Here is a 20,154-nt window from a genome sequence, read left to right on the forward strand (position 1 = left end):
TGGTCAGGGAGCGCCCAAGCAGCAAGTCTGACTCTTCAGAGCTCACCCTGTGGAGGCCGGCTGTCGAGCGGAGCCCGTCCTCCAGCAGCCTGAAGGCTCTGCAGGTCTGTGGGCGACCCAAGGGCCAACTGAAGGGTTGCCATGAGCAACTGGCCCCAACACAGAACACAGAACACAGAACACGGAACCTCTGCCCACAGCTGTGGGCTTGCTCAGAGCTTGCTCAGCTCCGGGCAGGGACCCGGTCGCCTTGTCTTGGCCTTGGCGCGGGCCAAATTTCTGCCCTCAGGACGCCTCTGTTGACATGACCTGCGGGTTTGCAGGGGTGCGGGGGCTGCCAGATGAGTCTTGCCCCTGCTCTTTTCAAACGCGCCTGGCTCAGCTTACAGTCCCCCCTTTCTCCTTTGCCTCTCAAGTCGGTCCCCTTGGTGCCTTGCCAGACCCTTGCAGTCCTGCCTCCTTCTTTCCACCCCCTGTGCAGGCATTGCCTTGCCTGGGCACTGATAACTTGGCCTTCACGGCTCGGAGCCCAGGTAGTGAACATCACCAGATCGCTGAGCACGAGGCACAAAAAGAGCTTCGAGCTGGGTTTGCAGGGGATTATGGCTCTGTTCGCTGCCAAAAAGCTCACTGCCAGAGACGGGTAGCAGTTGAACTTGGGGGCCCTCCCTCTTTACCTCTCCAAAGCGGCACCGAGCAGTCGTCCAACGTGGATGCTCCTTGCTGACTACAGCACCGCCCCTCCTGCTGGCACAGGCAATAATCCGTCTGCTTTTGAGACGGTGCTTTTCACCTGCCTGGAGGCTCGAGTGACCTCTGTACTTCTGAGCAAGCTCTGAAATAGAGCTCCTGGGACCTAACCGTGTTGTTGCCTCATCCTCATGGTAGGACGTCGTGGTTGAAGCCCAGCTGGCAACTAAGCCCCACACAGCCACTCGCTCACTGCCCCCAGGTGGGATGGGGGAGAGAATCAGAAGAGTAAAAGTGAGAAAACTCGTGGGCTGAGATAAAGACAGTTTAGTAGGTAGAGCAAAAACCGCTGAGCATGACGTCATATGGTATGGAATATCCCTTTGGCCAGTTGGGGTCAGCTGTCCTGGCTGTGTCCCCTCCCAACTTCTTGTGCCACCCCAGCCCACTCACCGGTGGGGCGGTGTGAGGAGCAGAAAAGGCCTTGACTCTGTGTGAGCCCTGCTCAGCAGTAACTAAACCATCCCTGCTTTATCAACATTGTTTCCAGCCCAAATCCAAACCACAGCCCCATACTAGCTGCTATGAAGAAAGTTAACCCTATCCCAGCCCAAACCAGCACATTCTCCACCCCTTATTCCATACCATTGACGTCATGCTCAGGTCTCACACTATCCAAAACGTTCTCATTTCCTACCATCACCGTTCCCATCCTTTGCTATAGTACACAGATATCATTCCCTTAGTCTATGGACCACCCCTGTGAAACATCTGTAAAATGCCCACAAATGTCCATTGAGTTCATTTAGTCCATGACTTTGGGCTCCATCTGTTATGGTGGTCACTCAGGACAGGAGAGATGTTGTATTGCATGGAGTTACTGGGCACCACAGCTAGCTCAGGTCAGGTCACTGCTGCACTTGCACTGCTTCTTGTAAGGCTTGTCCTCCATTAATTCAGGTGGTTCCTGCTATCGTAATTCCTGTAACACATAACTCAAATTATGGATTAGTTTCACCCAGAATTAAATCACCTTGAGGTACACACTGGACTCCCCCATCCTTCTGCATTACCCACCAAGCGCACCCAGGTCCTTGAGCAAAACCAACCCCCTTTTCCTGAGGAAGGAATAACCCAGACTGTTTTTCCCAGCAAGTTCCTTATACGTACTACGGGGATCTTATCTCCTTCCACAGTGCGCAGGGGTTTTGATTGGGCAGGGCCAGGTCGAGTGGCAGAGCGTCTAGTGTTAACTAGCCAAGTGGCTTCTGCTAAATGTGTTTCCCAATGCTTGAATGTCCCAGCACCCGTTGCTTTCAGTGTCGTTTTTAACAGTGCGTTGTATCGTTCAATTTTCCCGGAGGCTGGTGCGTGGAAGGGGACGTGATACACCCAGTCAATGCCATGCTCCTTGGCCCAGGTGTTAATGAGATTGTTTTGGAAATGAGTCCCGTTGTCGGATTCAATTCTTCCAGGGGTGCCGTGTCGCCCTAAAACTTGCTTTTCAAGGCCCAAGATAGTGTTCTGGGCCGTGGCATGGGTCACGGGGTATGTTTCCAACCATCCAGCCGTTGCTTCCACCATCGTAAGCACATGCTGCTTCCCGTGGCGGGTTCATGGTAGTGGGATATAATCAACCTGCCAGGCTTCCCCGTATTGATATTTCAGCCATCCTCCTCTCTACCAAAAAGGCTTTTGCCGCTTAGCTTGTTTGATTACGGCACATGTTTGACATTCCTGGATAACCTGTGCAATGGCATCAATGGTCAAGTCCACCCCTCGATCACGAGCCCATTTGTATGTTGCATCCCTTCCTAAATGTCCTGATGTGTCATGGGCCCATCGAGCTATAAATAGCTCCCCCTTATGTTCCCAATCCAGATCCACCTGAGCCACTTCAATTCCAGCAGCCTGGTCCACCTGCTCATTGTTTCGATGTTCTTCAGTGGCACGACTCTGGGGTATGTGAGCATCTACGTGACGTACTTTTACAACCAGGTTCTCTACCCGAGCAGCAATATCTTGCCATAATTCAGCAGCCCAGATGGGCTTACCTCTGCGCTGCCAGTTGCTCTGCTTCCATTGCTGTAGCCACCCCCACAGGGCATTTGCCACCATCCATGAGTCAGTATAGAGATAAAGTACTGGCCATTTTCCTCGTACCCTTCTCAGCTTGCTCAAACAAGTTTGGGGTCAGTCTGTCTCTGTCCACAGCCGAGACACAAGCACACATGGAGGGAGCAAGATTATCTTCGTATTCTCGGAGTTGCCTGGCCAGTTCATCTATAGTTGGTGCCTCAATGTCTGTCCAGTTCGTTATCGCCAGGGTGTGGGCATATGACATCGCTGCATTTCATACAAACTTTCGCCACACGGACCGTGTGCCCCGGATTTCATCCGGGTCTTTGCATGCCTGGTCATTATAGACCACCTCCAACACGGCTAATTCCCTCAGATACTGGATGCCCCCCTCAATGCTGGTCCATTTCCTTCGAGAATTTGCGAGTTCTTCCTTGGAGGGATACATGTCCTTCACACTTGACAGGAGTCGCTGCCAAAGACTGAGGACTCCTGCCTTTTTTCCAATCCCTTTGTCAATGGCCTTATCCTTCACAAGGCATCCCAGCTGCCGGGCTTCCTTACCCTCTAATTCCTGACTGCTGGCCCCAATATCCCAGCATCGAAGCAACCAGCTGAGAATTAGCTCACCTGGTTGACGGCTAAAATCTTTTCGCATATCTGGCAGCTCACTTAGGGATAGGGGGCGGGTGGTTTCTGTCTCATTGATTATCTCAGTCTCTTCTTCCTCCTGTTCTTGTGGCTGCTCTGCTGCAGAACAGGCTGCCTCTTCTGATTCTTTCTCCCTCTCAGGAGAAGCTTCTTCATCCCTTACTAAACGAGCTGGCTTCCGCTTCCACTGTTTCTTTTTAGTTATAGGGGCGACTGATACAGTGCCTGGTTTATTTCCCCTCTCTTCTCCCTGAGGGTGCTGCACAGTATCGAGCAGTGTTTGGGTCATCTGTCCCGGCTGTGTCCCCTCCCAACTTCCCGTGCCCGCCCAGCCCACTCACCGGTGGGGCGGTGTGAGGAGCAGAAAAGGCCTTGACTGTGTGTGAGGCGGTGTGAGGGGCAGAAAAGGCCTTGACTGTGTGTGAGGCGGTGTGAGGGGGAGAAAATGCCTTGACTGTGTGTGAGGCGGTGTGAGGGGCAGAAAAGGCCTTGACTGTGTGTGAGGCGGTGTGAGGAGCAGAAAAGGCCTTGACTGTGTGTGAGGCGGTGTGAGGAGCAGAAAAGGCCTTGACTGTGTGTGAGGCGGTGTGAGGAGCAGAAAAGGCCTTGACTGTGTGTGAGGCGGTGTGAGGAGCAGAAAAGGCCTTAACTCTGTGTGAGGCGGTGTGAGGGGCAGAAAAGGCCTTAACTCTGTGTGAGGTGGTGTGAGGGGCAGAAAAGGCCTTGACTGTGTGTGAGGTGGTGTGAGGGGCAGAAATGGCCTTGACTGTGTGTGAGGTGGTGTGAGGAGCAGAAAAGGCCTTAACTGTGTGTGAGGTGGTGTGAGGGGCAGAAAAGGCCTTGACTGTGTGTGAGGTGGTGTGAGGGGCAGAAAAGGCCTTAACTCTGTGTGAGGCGGTGTGAGGGGCAGAAAAGGCCTTGACTGTGTGTGAGGTGGTGTGAGGGGCAGAAAAGGCCTTGACTGTGTGTGAGGTGGTGTGAGGGGCAGAAAAGGCCTTGACTGTGTGTGAGGCGGTGTGAGGGGCAGAAAAGGCCTTGACTCTGTGTGAGCGCTGCTCAGCAGTAACTAAAAGATCCCTGCTTTATCATCATTGTTTCCAGCCCAAATCCAAAAGACAGCCCCATACTAGCTGCTCTGAAGAAAGTTAACCCCATCCCAGCCAAAACCTGCACATAGGAGCAGACCTCCCTCCCCACTGGAGCAAGCCAAAGTGGCCTCCAGAGGAACTGCTGGCAGCTGGTGGAGCCCGGGCGTACATGCCCACAAGGTCTAGGTGCCGACCCCCTTGCTGAGCTGGGCTGTAGGGCTGGCCCAGCTGCCCTATGAGCCAAACATCTCCCACCACCCTCCCCTGCCCCGCAGCCTCGCACCCCGTGCCGGCGGAGCCCGAGGTCAGCCTCTGCAGGGCCAGCGTGTGGGTGCCCGTGACCCCACGCGCAGGCGCCGGTGCCCGTTTCTGACGAGCACGTCGCCGTGGCGGGGCGCGGGGGGGTGCAGAGGAGCCCCCGCCTCTCCCCGCAGTTCCCCGGCCGGCACAGCCGATGCCGTTCCCCTGCCCACCAGCACCCAAGCCCCGTCGGGTCCTGTTGGGTGGTTTTCCCACTGCGCCGGCAGAGAAAGAGCAGCAGGAGCCGGCTCCACCTGCAGCCACAGCTCCCTGCCAGCTTGTCTCCTCTGGGACGCCTGCCTCTCAGGGACCTATTAGCACAGGCACCCGTGGAGGATGCCGTCAGGCGAGCCTGGGACTGCGGAGCTGGTTTTCCTGCTCCCGTTTGGGAAAAAGCGCTCTTTGCAGCAGGTGCCAGAGCCGTAGCTGAGAGGAAGGGACTGGGGCCAGGAGCCACGCTCGCTTGAAGAGGTGGCGAGTGCCCGGGTGCCTGCTACAGCCGTGGCCCCTTTTGATCAGCAGGTCTTCTCGCAGGTGGTGCCCAGCCCCGGCGCCTGGCTGCGGGCAGCAGGCTGGGCGTAGAAGCAGCTTGCGAGGAGGCGGGGAGGGCAAGAGCAAGGGCAGGACTTTGCTCAGGCGCTTTGGCCCCCGAGAGCTCTGGAGAGGCGCAACGCCGAAGGTGCAAAAGCGTCCAGTGCTGGCCTGATGCTGAGCCTAGCGGGGCAGTGGGAATTTTGCCAGGGCCGTCAGTGGGCTCAGAGCTGTGCCAGCATTGCCCACGCATGGGCATCTTACCCGTGGGGGCTGCACAGGAAGGAAAAACCCAGGGCAAAAGTGTTCCTAGGGATAAACGGAAAGGAAGCAGAGGTGGCTTTGGGTGGATTTATGCATTGACAGGGGGTGGCCAACGTACCGGGATTCAGCAAAGCCGTGTTTTTCCTTGCCCTTTTTCCCTACACGCAGAGAGCGTAAGAGCTCTTCTGCTTGGTGAAAAAGCGATGCTCGTGACTCGGGGAGAGTAGGTCCAAAGAGCAGAAGGTAACGGAAAGGAAATAGACGAGACACATCGAAATCAACGCATTTAATAAAACAAAAGATCTTTTTTTCTTCCCTAAAAGCTGTGTCAAAAATACCTAACTCTACATTGTTTCAAAACGCAGAGAAAGTTCCTTGGTCTGTGGTACACTGTAATTTTTCAAAGCAATGAAGCCAACTAGACAAATGTATTTGGAGGATTGGACTGAATAGGCCAGGCAAGCCTTTTTTTCTTTTGCTTCTCTGTTAAAAGCGTCATAGATGGAGTCCTTGGTGACAGGTTTGGCCGGAGCTGCTTCATCTGCGATGCCAACGTGATTTTTCTTGGCTATGCAGGAACTGGTGGTGATGGTGTAGGCGTTGCTTCTGTAGTATTTCATGGCGGACATGCAAAATGTTTCTTTCAGCCCTCTTCTGAAGTTGGCATTATAGATGGAGTAGAGGGTGGGCTTAGAGGCTGACGAACTGAAAGAGATGAAGGTGACGGCCAGGAAAACCACGGAGCTCATTCTGTAGTCTGTTTCCTGCGGGTGCCACAGCTGCGCCACGTAAAAAGGGAGCGAGGACAGGAGAAAGTCCACGTTTAGCATTAAGAACATCTTGATGGTTTTCACTTTTGCTCTTGGGACAATATTCGTCGTCCTCCTGACAGCCCTACCGTCGGTGCCTATCCTCCAAATGTACTTGAAGACCTTCCAGTAGAAGAGGATGATGAGGATGGCTGGGATGAAGAACACCACGCAGAAGTGGACGATACCGTAGATGGCTCCTTCCCAAGAATCAGGGAGGAAAAAGTTGCAGTGGTCGTCGCTGTTGGAGCCGTAGAAGAAGAAAGCCGGTGACGCCAAGAGAGCATCAAAGAGCCAGCAGGCCAGAATCATCTTCTTGGCTCTCTCCCTCGACACTTTGAAGGTCAGGGGGTAGACGATCGTGTAGAATCGGTCCAGGCAGATAGAGAGGAGCACGTAGATCTGGACTCCAGGGGCGAGGTACTGTACGTACCTGACCAGCTTGCACATCACGTTCCCCAGCACCCACCTGCCGTAGGTAAACTGGAGCAGCACGAAGGGCACGCTCGCGACGCTGCTGAGAAGGTCTGCACAAGCCATGGAGACCACAAAATAGTTGGTTGTGGATTGTGTCCTCCTGCTCCTGTGGATCACTAAGCAAACGAGAGAGTTGCCAAAGACGGAAATCAGCCACAGCGCTCCCAAAACGGTGCCGGCTGCTGCAATTTCCCCCGGCCTCGGCTCATACTGCAAGACAGGGTGGTCCCTGCTTGAGCTGGGTCCCGGGGGTGACTCCGCCATCTCGTAGCCAGCCGGAGAGATGGAGGCTTCGGGGAAGCTCTTGTTCTGCAGCAGGAGCAGTAAGGTAGGGAGAACCAAAGGAGCGCTGCTGTTAGCCATGCTGTGGGCCAACATGGCCACGTCTCTTGCTCAGGCTGCACAAAGAGAGAAGAGAAAAGGCTCTATTTAACAAGCACGTGTGACAAACCTACCCTGAGCAATGAAAGGTAACCTGAAGTAGTACAGGGGCTGCTTAAAGGAGCCGATTTCAGGGAAACGGTCCGAAAGATGCGGTGAGCCTATCTGGGCCAGCGGAGGCCATTCAGTTTCATGCAGATTTTTATGAATGGCCTCTGACTGTCTTAGGACCGGCCTTTCTGCCCTCTGAAAGAGAAATCTGTCCCTTTCACAGCAGCAGACCGAGGCGCAGGTTCGCCAGTGCTGGCGACCTGCAGACCGAGCGAGCGGATTGTGCCCCACTGACCCCAGCAAGGAGCCGCACCTCACGGTGTCCGTGGAAATGGCAGAGACCCAGACCAAGAGTGTCCCCGCTCCCTTGACTTGAGAGGAATCTGTCAAGCGGATAGGCAAAGGAGGCTTTTCTTATCCCGAGAGGTGGAACGGGCAGCACCATTTTCCACGACAGTAACAACTTCATTGCTAAGGAGACTAAGCAGGCAAGCCCCGCTCCCACCCAGTCATTAGCACCATTGGTGCTAATATCCCTAAGAGCCCTGCATCTTTTTGTTTCTGGACATAACTTGGGAAGGTAAGTGAGGTCTGGATTTGAAGGCAAAGGCAAAGGGAAGAGGATCAGAGCGGGAGGCCTGGCACCAAGCCGGGTGGGCGCTCCTCACCCGGCATCCTCCTCAGCCCTTCCGCAGGGAGGAAATTGCCATCAAGAGCTGGACATTGTCTACCCTGGCCGTCAACGCTGTCCCCGCACGTCCTGGCCTCCTTAGTTCCCTGCCCAATCAAGGGTAGCATTTCCCGTTGGCCCCCTGAGAAGCCGGTGGCGCGACAACCTCCCCCCAAAAGCTGCAGAAGGCTTTTTGATCAAGGGCAGAGTTTTGATTGAGAAGGCAAGCTGTGGGGAGGAGGTAAATGCCCTCAGGCAGCTGAGGGGTGGGGGGAGCCTTTTGGTTTCCAGCAGCGGAGCCTCGGGTCGTGTCGGTGTAACCGTCACTAGATGCGACTGCCGTCGGCTGCTGCTGCCTCTCTGTGCTCCGGAGAAAACCCGGGGAGAGGGTCGATGTCCTTACCTTGGTCAGGGAGCGCCCAAGCAGCAAGTCTGACTCTTCAGAGCTCACCCTGTGGAGGCCGGCTGTCGAGCGGAGCCCGTCCTCCAGCAGCCTGAAGGCTCTGCAGGTCTGTGGGCGACCCAAGGGCCAACTGAAGGGTTGCCATGAGCAACTGGCCCCAACACAGAACACAGAACACAGAACACGGAACCTCTGCCCACAGCTATGGGCTTGCTCAGAGCTTGCTCAGCTCCGGGCAGGGACCCGGTCGCCTTGTCTTGGCCTTGGCGCGGGCCAAATTTCTGCCCTCAGGACGCCTCTGTTGACATGACCTGCGGGTTTGCAGGGGTGCGGGGGCTGCCAGATGAGTCTTGCCCCTGCTCTTTTCAAACGCGCCTGGCTCAGCTTACAGTCCCCCCTTTCTCCTTTGCCTCTCAAGTCGGTCCCCTTGGTGCCTTGCCAGACCCTTGCAGTCCTGCCTCCTTCTTTCCACCCTCTGTGCAGGCATTGCCTTGCCTGGGCACTGATAACTTGGCCTTCACGGCTCGGAGCCCAGGTAGTGAACGTCACCAGATCGCTGAGCACGAGGCACAAAAAGAGCTTCGAGCTGGGTTTGCAGGGGATTATGGCTCTGTTCGCTGCCAAAAAGCTCACCGCCAGAGACGGGTAGCAGTTGAACTTGGGGGCCCTCCCTCTTTACCTCTCCAAAGCGGCACCGAGCAGTCGTCCAACGTGGACGCTCGTTGCTGACTACAGCACCGCCCCTCCTGCTGGCACAGGCAATAATCCGTCTGCTTTTGAGACGGTGCTTTTCACCTGCCTGGAGGCTCGAGTGACCTCTGTACTTCTGAGCAAGCTCTTGCACTGCTTCTTGTAAGGCTTGTCCTCCATTAATTCAGGTGGTTCCTGCTATCGTAATTCCTGTAACACATAACTCAAATTATGGATTAGTTTCACCCAGAATTAAATCACCTTGAGGTACACACTGGACTCCCCCATCCTTCTGCATTACCCACCAAGCGCACCCAGGTCCTTGAGCAAAACCAACCCCCTTTTCCTGAGGAAGGAATAACCCAGACTGTTTTTCCCAGCAAGTTCCTTATACGTACTACGGGGATCTTATCTCCTTCCACAGTGCGCAGGGGTTTTGATTGGGCAGGGCCAGGTCGAGTGGCAGAGCCTCTAGTGTTAACTAGCCAAGTGGCTTCTGCTAAATGTGTTTCCCAATGCTTGAATGTCCCAGCACCCGTTGCTTTCAGTGTCGTTTTTAACAGTGCGTTGTATCGTTCAATTTTCCCGGAGGCTGGTGCGTGGAAGGGGACGTGATACACCCAGTCAATGCCATGCTCCTTGGCCCAGGTGTTAATGATATTGTTTTGGAAATGAGTCCCGTTGTCGGATTCAATTCTTCCAGGGGTGCCGTGTCGCCCTAAAACTTGCTTTTCAAGGCCCAAGATAGTGTTCTGGGCAGTGGCATGGGTCACGGGGTATGTTTCCAACCATCCAGCCGTTGCTTCCACCATCGTAAGCACATGCTGCTTCCCGTGGCGGGTTCATGGTAGTGGGATATAATCAACCTGCCAGGCTTCCCCGTATTGATATTTCAGCCATCCTCCTCTCTACCAAAAAGGCTTTTGCCGCTTAGCTTGTTTGATTACGGCACATGTTTGACATTCCTGGATAACCTGTGCAATGGCATCAATGGTCAAGTCCACCCCTCGATCACGAGCCCATTTGTATGTTGCATCCCTTCCTAAATGTCCTGATGTGTCATGGGCCCATCGAGCTATAAATAGCTCCCCCTTATGTTCCCAATCCAGATCCACCTGAGCCACTTCAATTCCAGCAGCCTGGTCCACCTGCTCATTGTTTCGATGTTCTTCAGTGGCACGACTCTGGGGTATGTGAGCATCTACGTGACGTACTTTTACAACCAGGTTCTCTACCCGAGCAGCAATATCTTGCCATAATTCAGCAGCCCAGATGGGCTTACCTCTGCGCTGCCAGTTGCTCTGCTTCCATTGCTGTAGCCACCCCCACAGGGCATTTGCCACCATCCATGAGTCAGTATAGAGATAAAGTACTGGCCATTTTCCTCGTACCCTTCTCAGCTTGCTCAAACAAGTTTGGGGTCAGTCTGTCTCTGTCCACAGCCGAGACACAAGCACACATGGAGGGAGCAAGATTATCTTCGTATTCTCGGAGTTGCCTGGCCAGTTCATCTATAGTTGGTGCCTCAATGTCTGTCCAGTTCGTTATCGCCAGGGTGTGGGCATATGACATCGCTGCATTTCATACAAACTTTCGCCACACGGACCGTGTGCCCCGGATTTCATCCGGGTCTTTGCATGCCTGGTCATTATAGACCACCTCCAACACGGCTAATTCCCTCAGATACTGGATGCCCCCCTCAATGCTGGTCCATTTCCTTCGAGAATTTGCGAGTTCTTCCTTGGAGGGATACATGTCCTTCACACTTGACAGGAGTCGCTGCCAAAGACTGAGGACTCCTGCCTTTTTTCCAATCCCTTTGTCAATGGCCTTATCCTTCACAAGGCATCCCAGCTGCCGGGCTTCCTTACCCTCTAATTCCTGACTGCTGGCCCCAATATCCCAGCATCGAAGCAACCAGCTGAGAATTAGCTCACCTGGTTGACGGCTAAAATCTTTTCGCATATCTGGCAGCTCACTTAGGGATAGGGGGCGGGTGGTTTCTGTCTCATTGATTATCTCAGTCTCTTCTTCCTCCTGTTCTTGTGGCTGCTCTGCTGCAGAACAGGCTGCCTCTTCTGATTCTTTCTCCCTCTCAGGAGAAGCTTCTTCATCCCTTACTAAACGAGCTGGCTTCCGCTTCCACTGTTTCTTTTTAGTTATAGGGGCGACTGATACAGTGCCTGGTTTATTTCCCCTCTCTTCTCCCTGAGGGTGCTGCACAGTATCGAGCAGTGTTTGGGTCATCTGTCCCGGCTGTGTCCCCTCCCAACTTCCCGTGCCCGCCCAGCCCACTCACCGGTGGGGCGGTGTGAGGAGCAGAAAAGGCCTTGACTGTGTGTGAGGCGGTGTGAGGGGCAGAAAAGGCCTTGACTGTGTGTGAGGCGGTGTGAGGGGCAGAAAAGGCCTTGACTGTGTGTGAGGCGGTGTCAGGAGCAGAAAAGGCCTTGACTCCGTGTGAGGCGGTGTGAGGGGCAGAAAAGGCCTTGACTGTGTGTGAGGCGGTGTGAGGAGCAGAAAAGGCCTTGACTGTGTGTGAGGTGGTGTGAGGAGCAGAAAAGGCCTTGACTCCGTGTGAGGCGGTGTGAGGGGCAGAAAAGGCCTTGACTCTGTGTGAGGCGGTGTGAGGGGCAGAAAAGGCCTTGACTGTGTGTGAGGCGGTGTGAGGAGCAGAAAAGCCCTTGACTCCGTGTGAGGCGGTGTGAGGAGCAGAAAAGGCCTTGACTGTGTGTGAGGTGGTGTGAGGGGCAGAAAAGGCCTTGACTCCGTGTGAGGCGGTGTGAGGAGCAGAAAAGGCCTTGACTGTGTGTGAGGCGGTGTGAGGGGCAGAAAAGGCCTTGACTGTGTGTGAGGTGATGTGAGGAGCAGAAAAGGCCTTGACTGTGTGTGAGGCGGTGTGAGGGGCAGAAAAGGCCTTAGCTCTGTGTGAGCGCTGCTCAGCAGTAACTAAAAGATCCCTGCTTTATCATCATTGTTTCCAGCCCAAATCCAAAAGACAGCCCCATACTAGCTGCTCTGAAGAAAGTTAACCCCATCCCAGCCAAAACCTGCACATAGGAGCAGACCTCCCTCCCCACTGGAGCAAGCCAAAGTGGCCTCCAGAGGAACTGCTGGCAGCTGGTGGAGCCCGGGCGTACATGCCCACAAGGTCTAGGTGCCGACCCCCTTGCTGAGCTGGGCTGTAGGGCTGGCCCAGCTGCCCTATCAGCCAAACACCTCCCACCACCCTTCCCTGCCCCGCAGCCTCGCGCCCCGTGCCGGCGGAGCCCGAGGTCAGCCTCTGCAGGGCCAGCGTGTGGGTGCCCGTGTCCCCCACACTCAGGCGCCGGTGCCCGTTTCTGATGAGCACGTCGCCGTGGCGGGGCGCGGGGGGGTGCAGAGGAGCCCCCGCCTCTCCCCGCGGTTCCCCGGCCGGCACAGCCTGTGCCGTTCCCCTGCCCACCAGCACCCAAGCCCCGTCGGGTGCTGTTGGGTGGTTTTCCCACTGCGCCGGCAGAGAAAGAGCAGCAGGAGCCGGCTCCACCTGCAGCCACAGCTCCCTGCCAGCTTGTCTCCTCTGGGACGCCTGCCTCTCAGGGACCTATTAGCACAGGCACCCGTGGAGGATGCCGTCAGGCGAGCCTGGGACTGCGGAGCTGGTTTTCCTGCTCCCGTTTGGGAAAAAGCGCTCTTTGCAGCAGGTGCCAGAGCCGTAGCTGAGAGGAAGGGACTGGGGCCAGGAGCCACGCTCGCTTGAAGAGGTGGCGAGTGCTCGGGTGCCTGCTACAGCCGTGGCCCCTTTTGATCAGCAGGTCTTCTCGCAGGTGGTGCCCAGCCCCGGCGCCTGGCTGTGGGCAGCAGGCTGGGCGTAGAAGCAGCTTGCGAGGAGGCGGGGAGGGCAAGAGCAAGGGCAGGACTTTGCTCAGGCGCTTTGGCCCCCGAGAGCTCTGGAGAGGCGCAACGCCGAAGGTGCAAAAGCGTCCAGCGCTGGCCTGATGCTGAGCCTAGCGGGGCAGTGGGAATTTTGCCAGGGCCGTCAGTGGGCTCAGAGCTGTGCCAGCATTGCCCACGCATGGGCATCTTACCCGTGGGGGCTGCACAGGAAGGAAAAACCCAGGGCAAAAGTGTTCCTAGGGATAAACGGAAAGGAAGCAGAGGTGGCTTTGGGTGGATTTATGCATTGACAGGGGGTGGCCAACGTACCGGGATTCAGCAAAGCCGTGTTTTTCCTTGCCCTTTTTCCCTACACGCAGAGAGCGTAAGAGCTCTTCTGCTTGGTGAAAAAGCGCTGCTCGTGACTCGGGGAGAGTAGCTCCAAAGAGCAGAAGGTAACGGAAAGGAAATAGACCAGACACATCGAAATCAACGCATTTAATAAAACAAAACATCTTTTTTTCTTCCCTAAAAGCTCTCTTAAAAATACCTAACTCTACATTGTTTCAAAACGGAGAGAAAGCTCCTTGGTCTGGGGTACACTGTAATTTTTCAAAGCAATGAAGCCAACTAGACAAATGTATTTGGAGGATTGGACTGAATAGGCCAGGCAAGCTTTTTTTCTTTTGCTTCTCTGTTAAAAGCGTCATAGATGGAGTCCTTGGTGACAGGTTTGGCCGGAGCTGGTTCATCTGCGATGCCAACGTGATTTTTCTTGGCTATGCAGGAACTGGTGGTGATGGTGTAGGCGTTGCTTCTGTAGTATTTCATGGCGGACATGCAAAATGTTTCTTTCACCCCTCTTCTGAAGTTGGCATTACAGATGGAGTAGAGGGTGGGCTTAGAGGCTGACGAACTGAAAGAGATGCAGGTGACGGCCAGGAAAACCACGGAGCTCATTCTGTAGTCTGTTTCCTGCGGGTGCCACAGCTGCGCCACGTAAAAAGGGAGCGAGGACAGGAGAAAGTCCACGTTTAGCATTAAGAACATCTTGATGGTTTTCACTTTTGCTCTTGGGACAATATTCGTCGTCCTCCTGACAGCCCTACCGTCGGTGCCTATCCTCCAAATGTACTTGAAGACCTTCCAGTAGAAGAGGATGATGAGGATGGCTGGGATGAAGAACACCACGCAGAAGTGGACGATACCGTAGATGGCTCCTTCCCAAGAATCAGGGAGGAAAAAGTTGCAGTGGTCGTCGCTGTTGGAGCCGTAGAAGAAGAAAGCCGGTGATGCCAAGAGAGCATCAAAGAGCCAGCAGGCCAGAATCATCTTCTTGGCTCTCTCCCTCGACACTTTGAAGGTCAGGGGGTAGACGATCGTGTAGAATCGGTCCAGGCAGATAGAGAGGAGCACGTAGATCTGGACTCCAGGGGCGAGGTACTGTACGTACCTGACCAGCTTGCACATCACGTTCCCCAGCACCCACCTGCCGTAGGCAAACTGGAGCAGCACGAAGGGCACGCTCGCGACGCTGCTGAGAAGGTCTGCACAAGCCATGGAGACCACAAAATAGTTGGTTGTGGATTGTGTCCTCCTGCTCCTGTGGATCACTAAGCAAACGAGAGAGTTGCCAAAGACGGAAATCAGCCACAGCGCTCCCAAAACGGTGCCGGCTGCTGCAATTTCCCCCGGCCTCGGCTCATACTGCAAGACAGGGTGGTCCCTGCTTGAGCCGGGTCCCGGGGGTGACTCCGCCATCTCGTAGCCAGCCGGAGAGATGGAGGCTTCGGGGAAGCTCTTGTTCTGCAGCAGGAGCAGTAAGGTAGGGAGAACCAAAGGAGCGCTGCTGTTAGCCATGCTGTGGGCCAACATGGCCACGTCTCTTGCTCAGGCTGCACAAAGAGAGAAGAGAAAAGGCTCTATTTAACAAGCAGGTGTGACAAACCTACCCTGAGCAATGAAAGGTAACTTGAAGTAGTACAGGGGCTGCTTAAAGGAGCCGATTTCAGGGAAATGGTCCGAAAGATGCGGTGAGCCTACCTGGGCCAGCGGAGGCCATTCAGTTTCATGCAGATTTTTATGAATTGCCTCTGACTGTCTTAGGACCGGCCTTTCTGCCCTCTGAAAGAGAAATCTGTCCCTTTCACAGCAGCAGACCGAGGCGCAGGTTCGCCAGTGCTGGCGACCTGCAGACCGAGCGAGCGGATTGTGCCCCACTGACCCCAGCAAGGAGCCGCACCTCACGGTGTCCGTGGAAATGGCAGAGACCCAGACCAAGAGTGTCCCCGCTCCCTTGACTTGAGAGGAATCCGTCAAGCGGATAGGCAAAGGAGGCTTTTCTTATCCCGAGAGGTGGAACGGGCAGCACCATTTTCCACGACAGTAACAACTTCATTGCTAAGGAGACTAAGCAGGCAAGCCCTGCTCCCACCCAGTCATTACCACCATTGGTGCTAATATCCCTAAGAGCCCTGCATCTTTTTGTTTCTGGACATAACTTGGGAAGGTAAGTGAGGTCTGGATTTGAAGGCAAAGGCAAAGGGAAGAGGATCAGAGCGGGAGGCCTGGCACCAAGCCGGGTGGGCGCTCCTCACCCGGCATCCTCCTCAGCCCTTCCGCAGGGAGGAAATTGCCATCAAGAGCTGGACATTGTCTACCCTGGCCGTCAACGCTGTCCCCGCACGTCCTGGCCTCCTTAGTTCCCTGCCCCATCAAGGGTAGCATTTCCCGTTGGCCCCCTGAGAAGCCGGTGGCGCGACAACCTCCCCCCAAAAGCTGCAGAAGGCTTTTTGATCAAGGGCAGAGTTTTGATTGAGAAGGCAAGCTGTGGGGAGGAGGTAAATGCCCTCAGGCAGCTGAGGGGTGGGGGGAGCCTTTTGGTTTCCAGCAGCGGAGCCTCGGGTCGTGTCGGTGTAACCGTCACTAGATGCGACTGCCATCGTCGGCTGCTGCTGCCTCTCTGTGCTCCGGAGAAAACCCGGGGAGAGGGTCGATGTCCTTACCTTGGTCAGGGAGCGCCCAAGCAGCAAGTCTGACTCTTCAGAGCTCACCCTGTGGAGGCCGGCTGTCGAGCGGAGCCCGTCCTCCAGCAGCCTGAAGGCTCTGCAGGTCTGTGGGCGACCCAAGGGCCAACTGAAGGGTTGCCATGAGCAACTGGCCCCAACACAGAACACAGAACACAGAACACGGAACCTCTGCCCACAGCTGTGGGCTTGCTCAGAGCTTGCTCAGCTCCGGGCAGGGACCCGGTCGCCTTGTCTTGGCCTTGGCGCGGGCCAAATTTCTGCCCTCAGGACGCCTCTGTTGACATGACCTGCGGGTTTGCAGGGGTGCGGGGGCTGCCAGATGAGTCTTGCCCCTGCTCTTTTCAAACGCGCCTGGCTCAGCTTACAGTCCCCCCTTTCTCCTTTGCCTCTCAAGTCGGTCCCCTTGGTGGCTTGCCAGACCCTTGCAGTCCTGCCTCCTTCTTTCCACCCTCTGTGCAGGCATTGCCTTGCCTGGGCACTGATAACTTGGCCTTCACGGCTCGGAGCCCAGGTAGTGAACATCACCAGATCGCTGAGCACGAGGCACAAAAAGAGCTTTGAGCTGGGTTTGCAGGTGATTATGGCTCTGTTCGCTGCCAAAAAGCTCACTGCCAGAGACGGGTAGCAGTTGAACTTGGGGGCCCTCCCTCTTTACCTCTCCAAAGCGGCACCGAGCAGTCGTCCAACGTGGATCCTCGTTGCTGACTACAGCACCGCCCCTCCTGCTGGCACAGGCAATAATCCGTCTGCTTTTGAGACGGTGCTTTTCACCTGCCTGGAGGCTCGAGCGACCTCTGTACTTCTGAGCAAGCTCTGAAATAGAGCTCCTGGGACCTAACCGTGTTGTTGCCTCATCCTCATGGTAGGACGTCGTGGTTGAAGCCCAGCTGGCAACTAAGCCCCACACAGCCACTCGCTCACTGCCCCCAGGTGGGATGGGGGAGAGAATCAGAAGAGTAAAAGTGAGAAAACTCGTGGGCTGAGATAAAGACAGTTTAGTAGGTAGAGCAAAAACCGCTGAGCATGACGTCATATGGTATGGAATATCCCTTTGGCCAGTTGGGGTCAGCTGTCCTGGCTGTGTCCCCTCCCAACTTCTTGTGCCACCCCAGCCCACTCACCGGTGGGGCGGTGTGAGGAGCAGAAAAGGCCTTGACTCTGTGTGAGCCCTGCTCAGCAGTAACTAAACCATCCCTGCTTTATCAACATTGTTTCCAGCCCAAATCCAAACCACAGCCCCATACTAGCTGCTATGAAGAAAGTTAACCCTATCCCAGCCCAAACCAGCACATTCTCCACCCCTTATTCCATACCATTGACGTCATGCTCAGGTCTCACACTATCCAAAACGTTCTCATTTCCTACCATCACCGTTCCCATCCTTTGCTATAGTACACAGATATCATTCCCTTAGTCTATGGACCACCCCTGTGAAACGTCTGTAAAATGCCCACAAATGTCCATTGAGTTCATTTAGTCCATGACTTTGGGCTCCATCTGTTATGGTGGTCACTCAGGACAGGAGAGATGTTGTATTGCATGGAGTTACTGGGCACCACAGCTAGCTCAGGTCAGGTCACTGCTGCACTTGCACTGCTTCTTGTAAGGCTTGTCCTCCATTAATTCAGGTGGTTCCTGCTATGGTAATTCCTGTAACACATAACTCAAATTATGGATTAGTTTCACCCAGAATTAAATCACCTTGAGGTACACACTGGACTCCCCCATCCTTCTGCATTACCCACCAAGCGCACCCAGGTCCTTGAGCAAAACCAACCTCCTTTTCCTGAGGAAGGAATAACCCAGACTGTTTTTCCCAGCAAGTTCCTTATATGTACTACGGGGATCTTATCTCCTTCCACAGTGCGCAGGGGTTTTGATTGGGCAGGGCCAGGTCGAGTGGCAGAGCCTCTAGTGTTAACTAGCCAAGTGGCTTCTGCTAAATGTGTTTCCCAATGCTTGAATGTCCCAGCACCCGTTGCTTTCAGTGTCGTTTTTAACAGTGCGTTGTATCGTTCAATTTTCCCGGAGGCTGGTGCGTGGAAGGGGACGTGATACACCCAGTCAATGCCATGCTCCTTGGCCCAGGTGTTAATGAGATTGTTTTGGAAATGAGTCCCGTTGTCGGATTCAATTCTTCCAGGGGTGCCGTGTCGCCCTAAAACTTGCTTTTCAAGGCCCAAGATAGTGTTCTGGGCAGTGGCATGGGTCACGGGGTATGTTTCCAACCATCCAGCCGTTGCTTCCACCATCGTAAGCACATGCTGCTTCCCGTGGCGGGTTCATGGTAGTGGGATATAATCAACCTGCCAGGCTTCCCCGTATTGATATTTCAGCCATCCTCCTCTCTACCAAAAAGGCTTTTGCCGCTTAGCTTGTTTGATTACGGCACATGTTTGACATTCCTGGATAACCTGTGCAATGGCATCAATGGTCAAGTCCACCCCTCGATCACGAGCCCATTTGTATGTTGCATCCCTTCCTAAATGTCCTGATGTGTCATGGGCCCATCGAGCTATAAATAGCTCCCCCTTATGTTCCCAATCCAGATCCACCTGAGCCACTTCAATTCCAGCAGCCTGGTCCACCTGCTCATTGTTTCGATGTTCTTCAGTGGCACGACTCTGGGGTATGTGAGCATCTACGTGACGTACTTTTACAACCAGGTTCTCTACCCGAGCAGCAATATCTTGCCATAATTCAGCAGCCCAGATGGGCTTACCTCTGCGCTGCCAGTTGCTCTGCTTCCATTGCTGTAGCCACCCCCACAGGGCATTTGCCACCATCCATGAGTCAGTATAGAGATAAAGTACTGGCCATTTTCCTCGTACCCTTCTCAGCTTGCTCAAACAAGTTTGGGGTCAGTCTGTCTCTGTCCACAGCCGAGACACAAGCACACATGGAGGGAGCAAGATTATCTTCGTATTCTCGGAGTTGCCTGGCCAGTTCATCTATAGTTGGTGCCTCAATGTCTGTCCAGTTCGTTATCGCCAGGGTGTGGGCATATGACATCGCTGCATTTCATACAAACTTTCGCCACACGGACCGTGTGCCCCGGATTTCATCCGGGTCTTTGCATGCCTGGTCATTATAGACCACCTCCAACACGGCTAATTCCCTCAGATACTGGATGCCCCCCTCAATGCTGGTCCATTTCCTTCGAGAATTTGCGAGTTCTTCCTTGGAGGGATACATGTCCTTCACACTTGACAGGAGTCGCTGCCAAAGACTGAGGACTCCTGCCTTTTTTCCAATCCCTTTGTCAATGGCCTTATCCTTCACAAGGCATCCCAGCTGCCGGGCTTCCTTACCCTCTAATTCCTGACTGCTGGCCCCAATATCCCAGCATCGAAGCAACCAGCTGAGAATTAGCTCACCTGGTTGACGGCTAAAATCTTTTCGCATATCTGGCAGCTCACTTAGGGATAGGGGGCGGGTGGTTTCTGTCTCATTGATTATCTCAGTCTCTTCTTCCTCCTGTTCTTGTGGCTGCTCTGCTGCAGAACAGGCTGCCTCTTCTGATTCTTTCTCCCTCTCAGGAGAAGCTTCTTCATCCCTTACTAAACGAGCTGGCTTCCGCTTCCACTGTTTCTTTTTAGTTATAGGGGCGACTGATACAGTGCCTGGTTTATTTCCCCTCTCTTCTCCCTGAGGGTGCTGCACAGTATCGAGCAGTGTTTGGGTCATCTGTCCCGGCTGTGTCCCCTCCCAACTTCCCGTGCCCGCCCAGCCCACTCACCGGTGGGGCGGTGTGAGGAGCAGAAAAGGCCTTGACTGTGTGTGAGGCGGTGTGAGGAGCAGAAAAGGCCTTGACTGTGTGTGAGGTGGTGTGAGGGGCAGAAAAGGCCTTGACTGTGTGTGAGGCGGTGTGAGGAGCAGAAAAGGCCTTGACTGTGTGTGAGGTGGTGTGAGGGGCAGAAAAGGCCTTGACTGTGTGTGAGGTGGTGTGAGGAGCAGAAAAGGCCTTGACTGTGTGTGAGGCGGTGTGAGGGGCAGAAAAGGCCTTAACTCTGTGTGAGGCGGTGTGAGGGGCAGAAAAGGCCTTAACTCTGTGTGAGGCGGTGTGAGGGGCAGAAAAGGCCTTAACTCTGTGTGAGGTGGTGTGAGGGGCAGAAAAGGCCTTGACTGTGTGTGAGGTGGTGTGAGGAGCAGAAAAGGCCTTGACTCTGTGTGAGGCGGTGTGAGGTGC

General features: G+C 54.7%; 1 protein-coding gene and 1 pseudogene across 1 annotated transcript; both read right to left on the reverse strand.

Annotated features, from left to right (window-relative positions):
- Nucleotides 1-6,021: 6,021 nt before the first annotated feature.
- LOC132316961 (probable G-protein coupled receptor 19) lies at nucleotides 6,022-7,267 on the reverse strand (annotated as a pseudogene).
- A 6,299-nt stretch (nucleotides 7,268-13,566) lies between these two features.
- Nucleotides 13,567-14,811, reverse strand: LOC132316963 (probable G-protein coupled receptor 19). Its single transcript, XM_059817108.1, has one exon. The coding sequence runs from the start codon at nucleotides 14,809-14,811 to the stop codon at nucleotides 13,567-13,569; it is 1,245 nt and encodes a 414-aa protein (XP_059673091.1).
- Between the last annotated feature and the right edge of the window lie 5,343 nt (nucleotides 14,812-20,154).

The sequence above is a fragment of the Gavia stellata genome, chromosome 4 (genome assembly GCF_030936135.1).
Source record: "Gavia stellata isolate bGavSte3 chromosome 4, bGavSte3.hap2, whole genome shotgun sequence".
NCBI classification, from domain to species: Eukaryota; Metazoa; Chordata; class Aves; order Gaviiformes; family Gaviidae; genus Gavia; species Gavia stellata.

Bases quoted from the DNA above. Each gene is read 5' to 3' on its own strand.
- LOC132316963 (XM_059817108.1), bottom strand. From the start codon at position 14,811: ATGTTGGCCCACAGCATGGCTAACAGCAGCGCTCCTTTGGTTCTCCCT.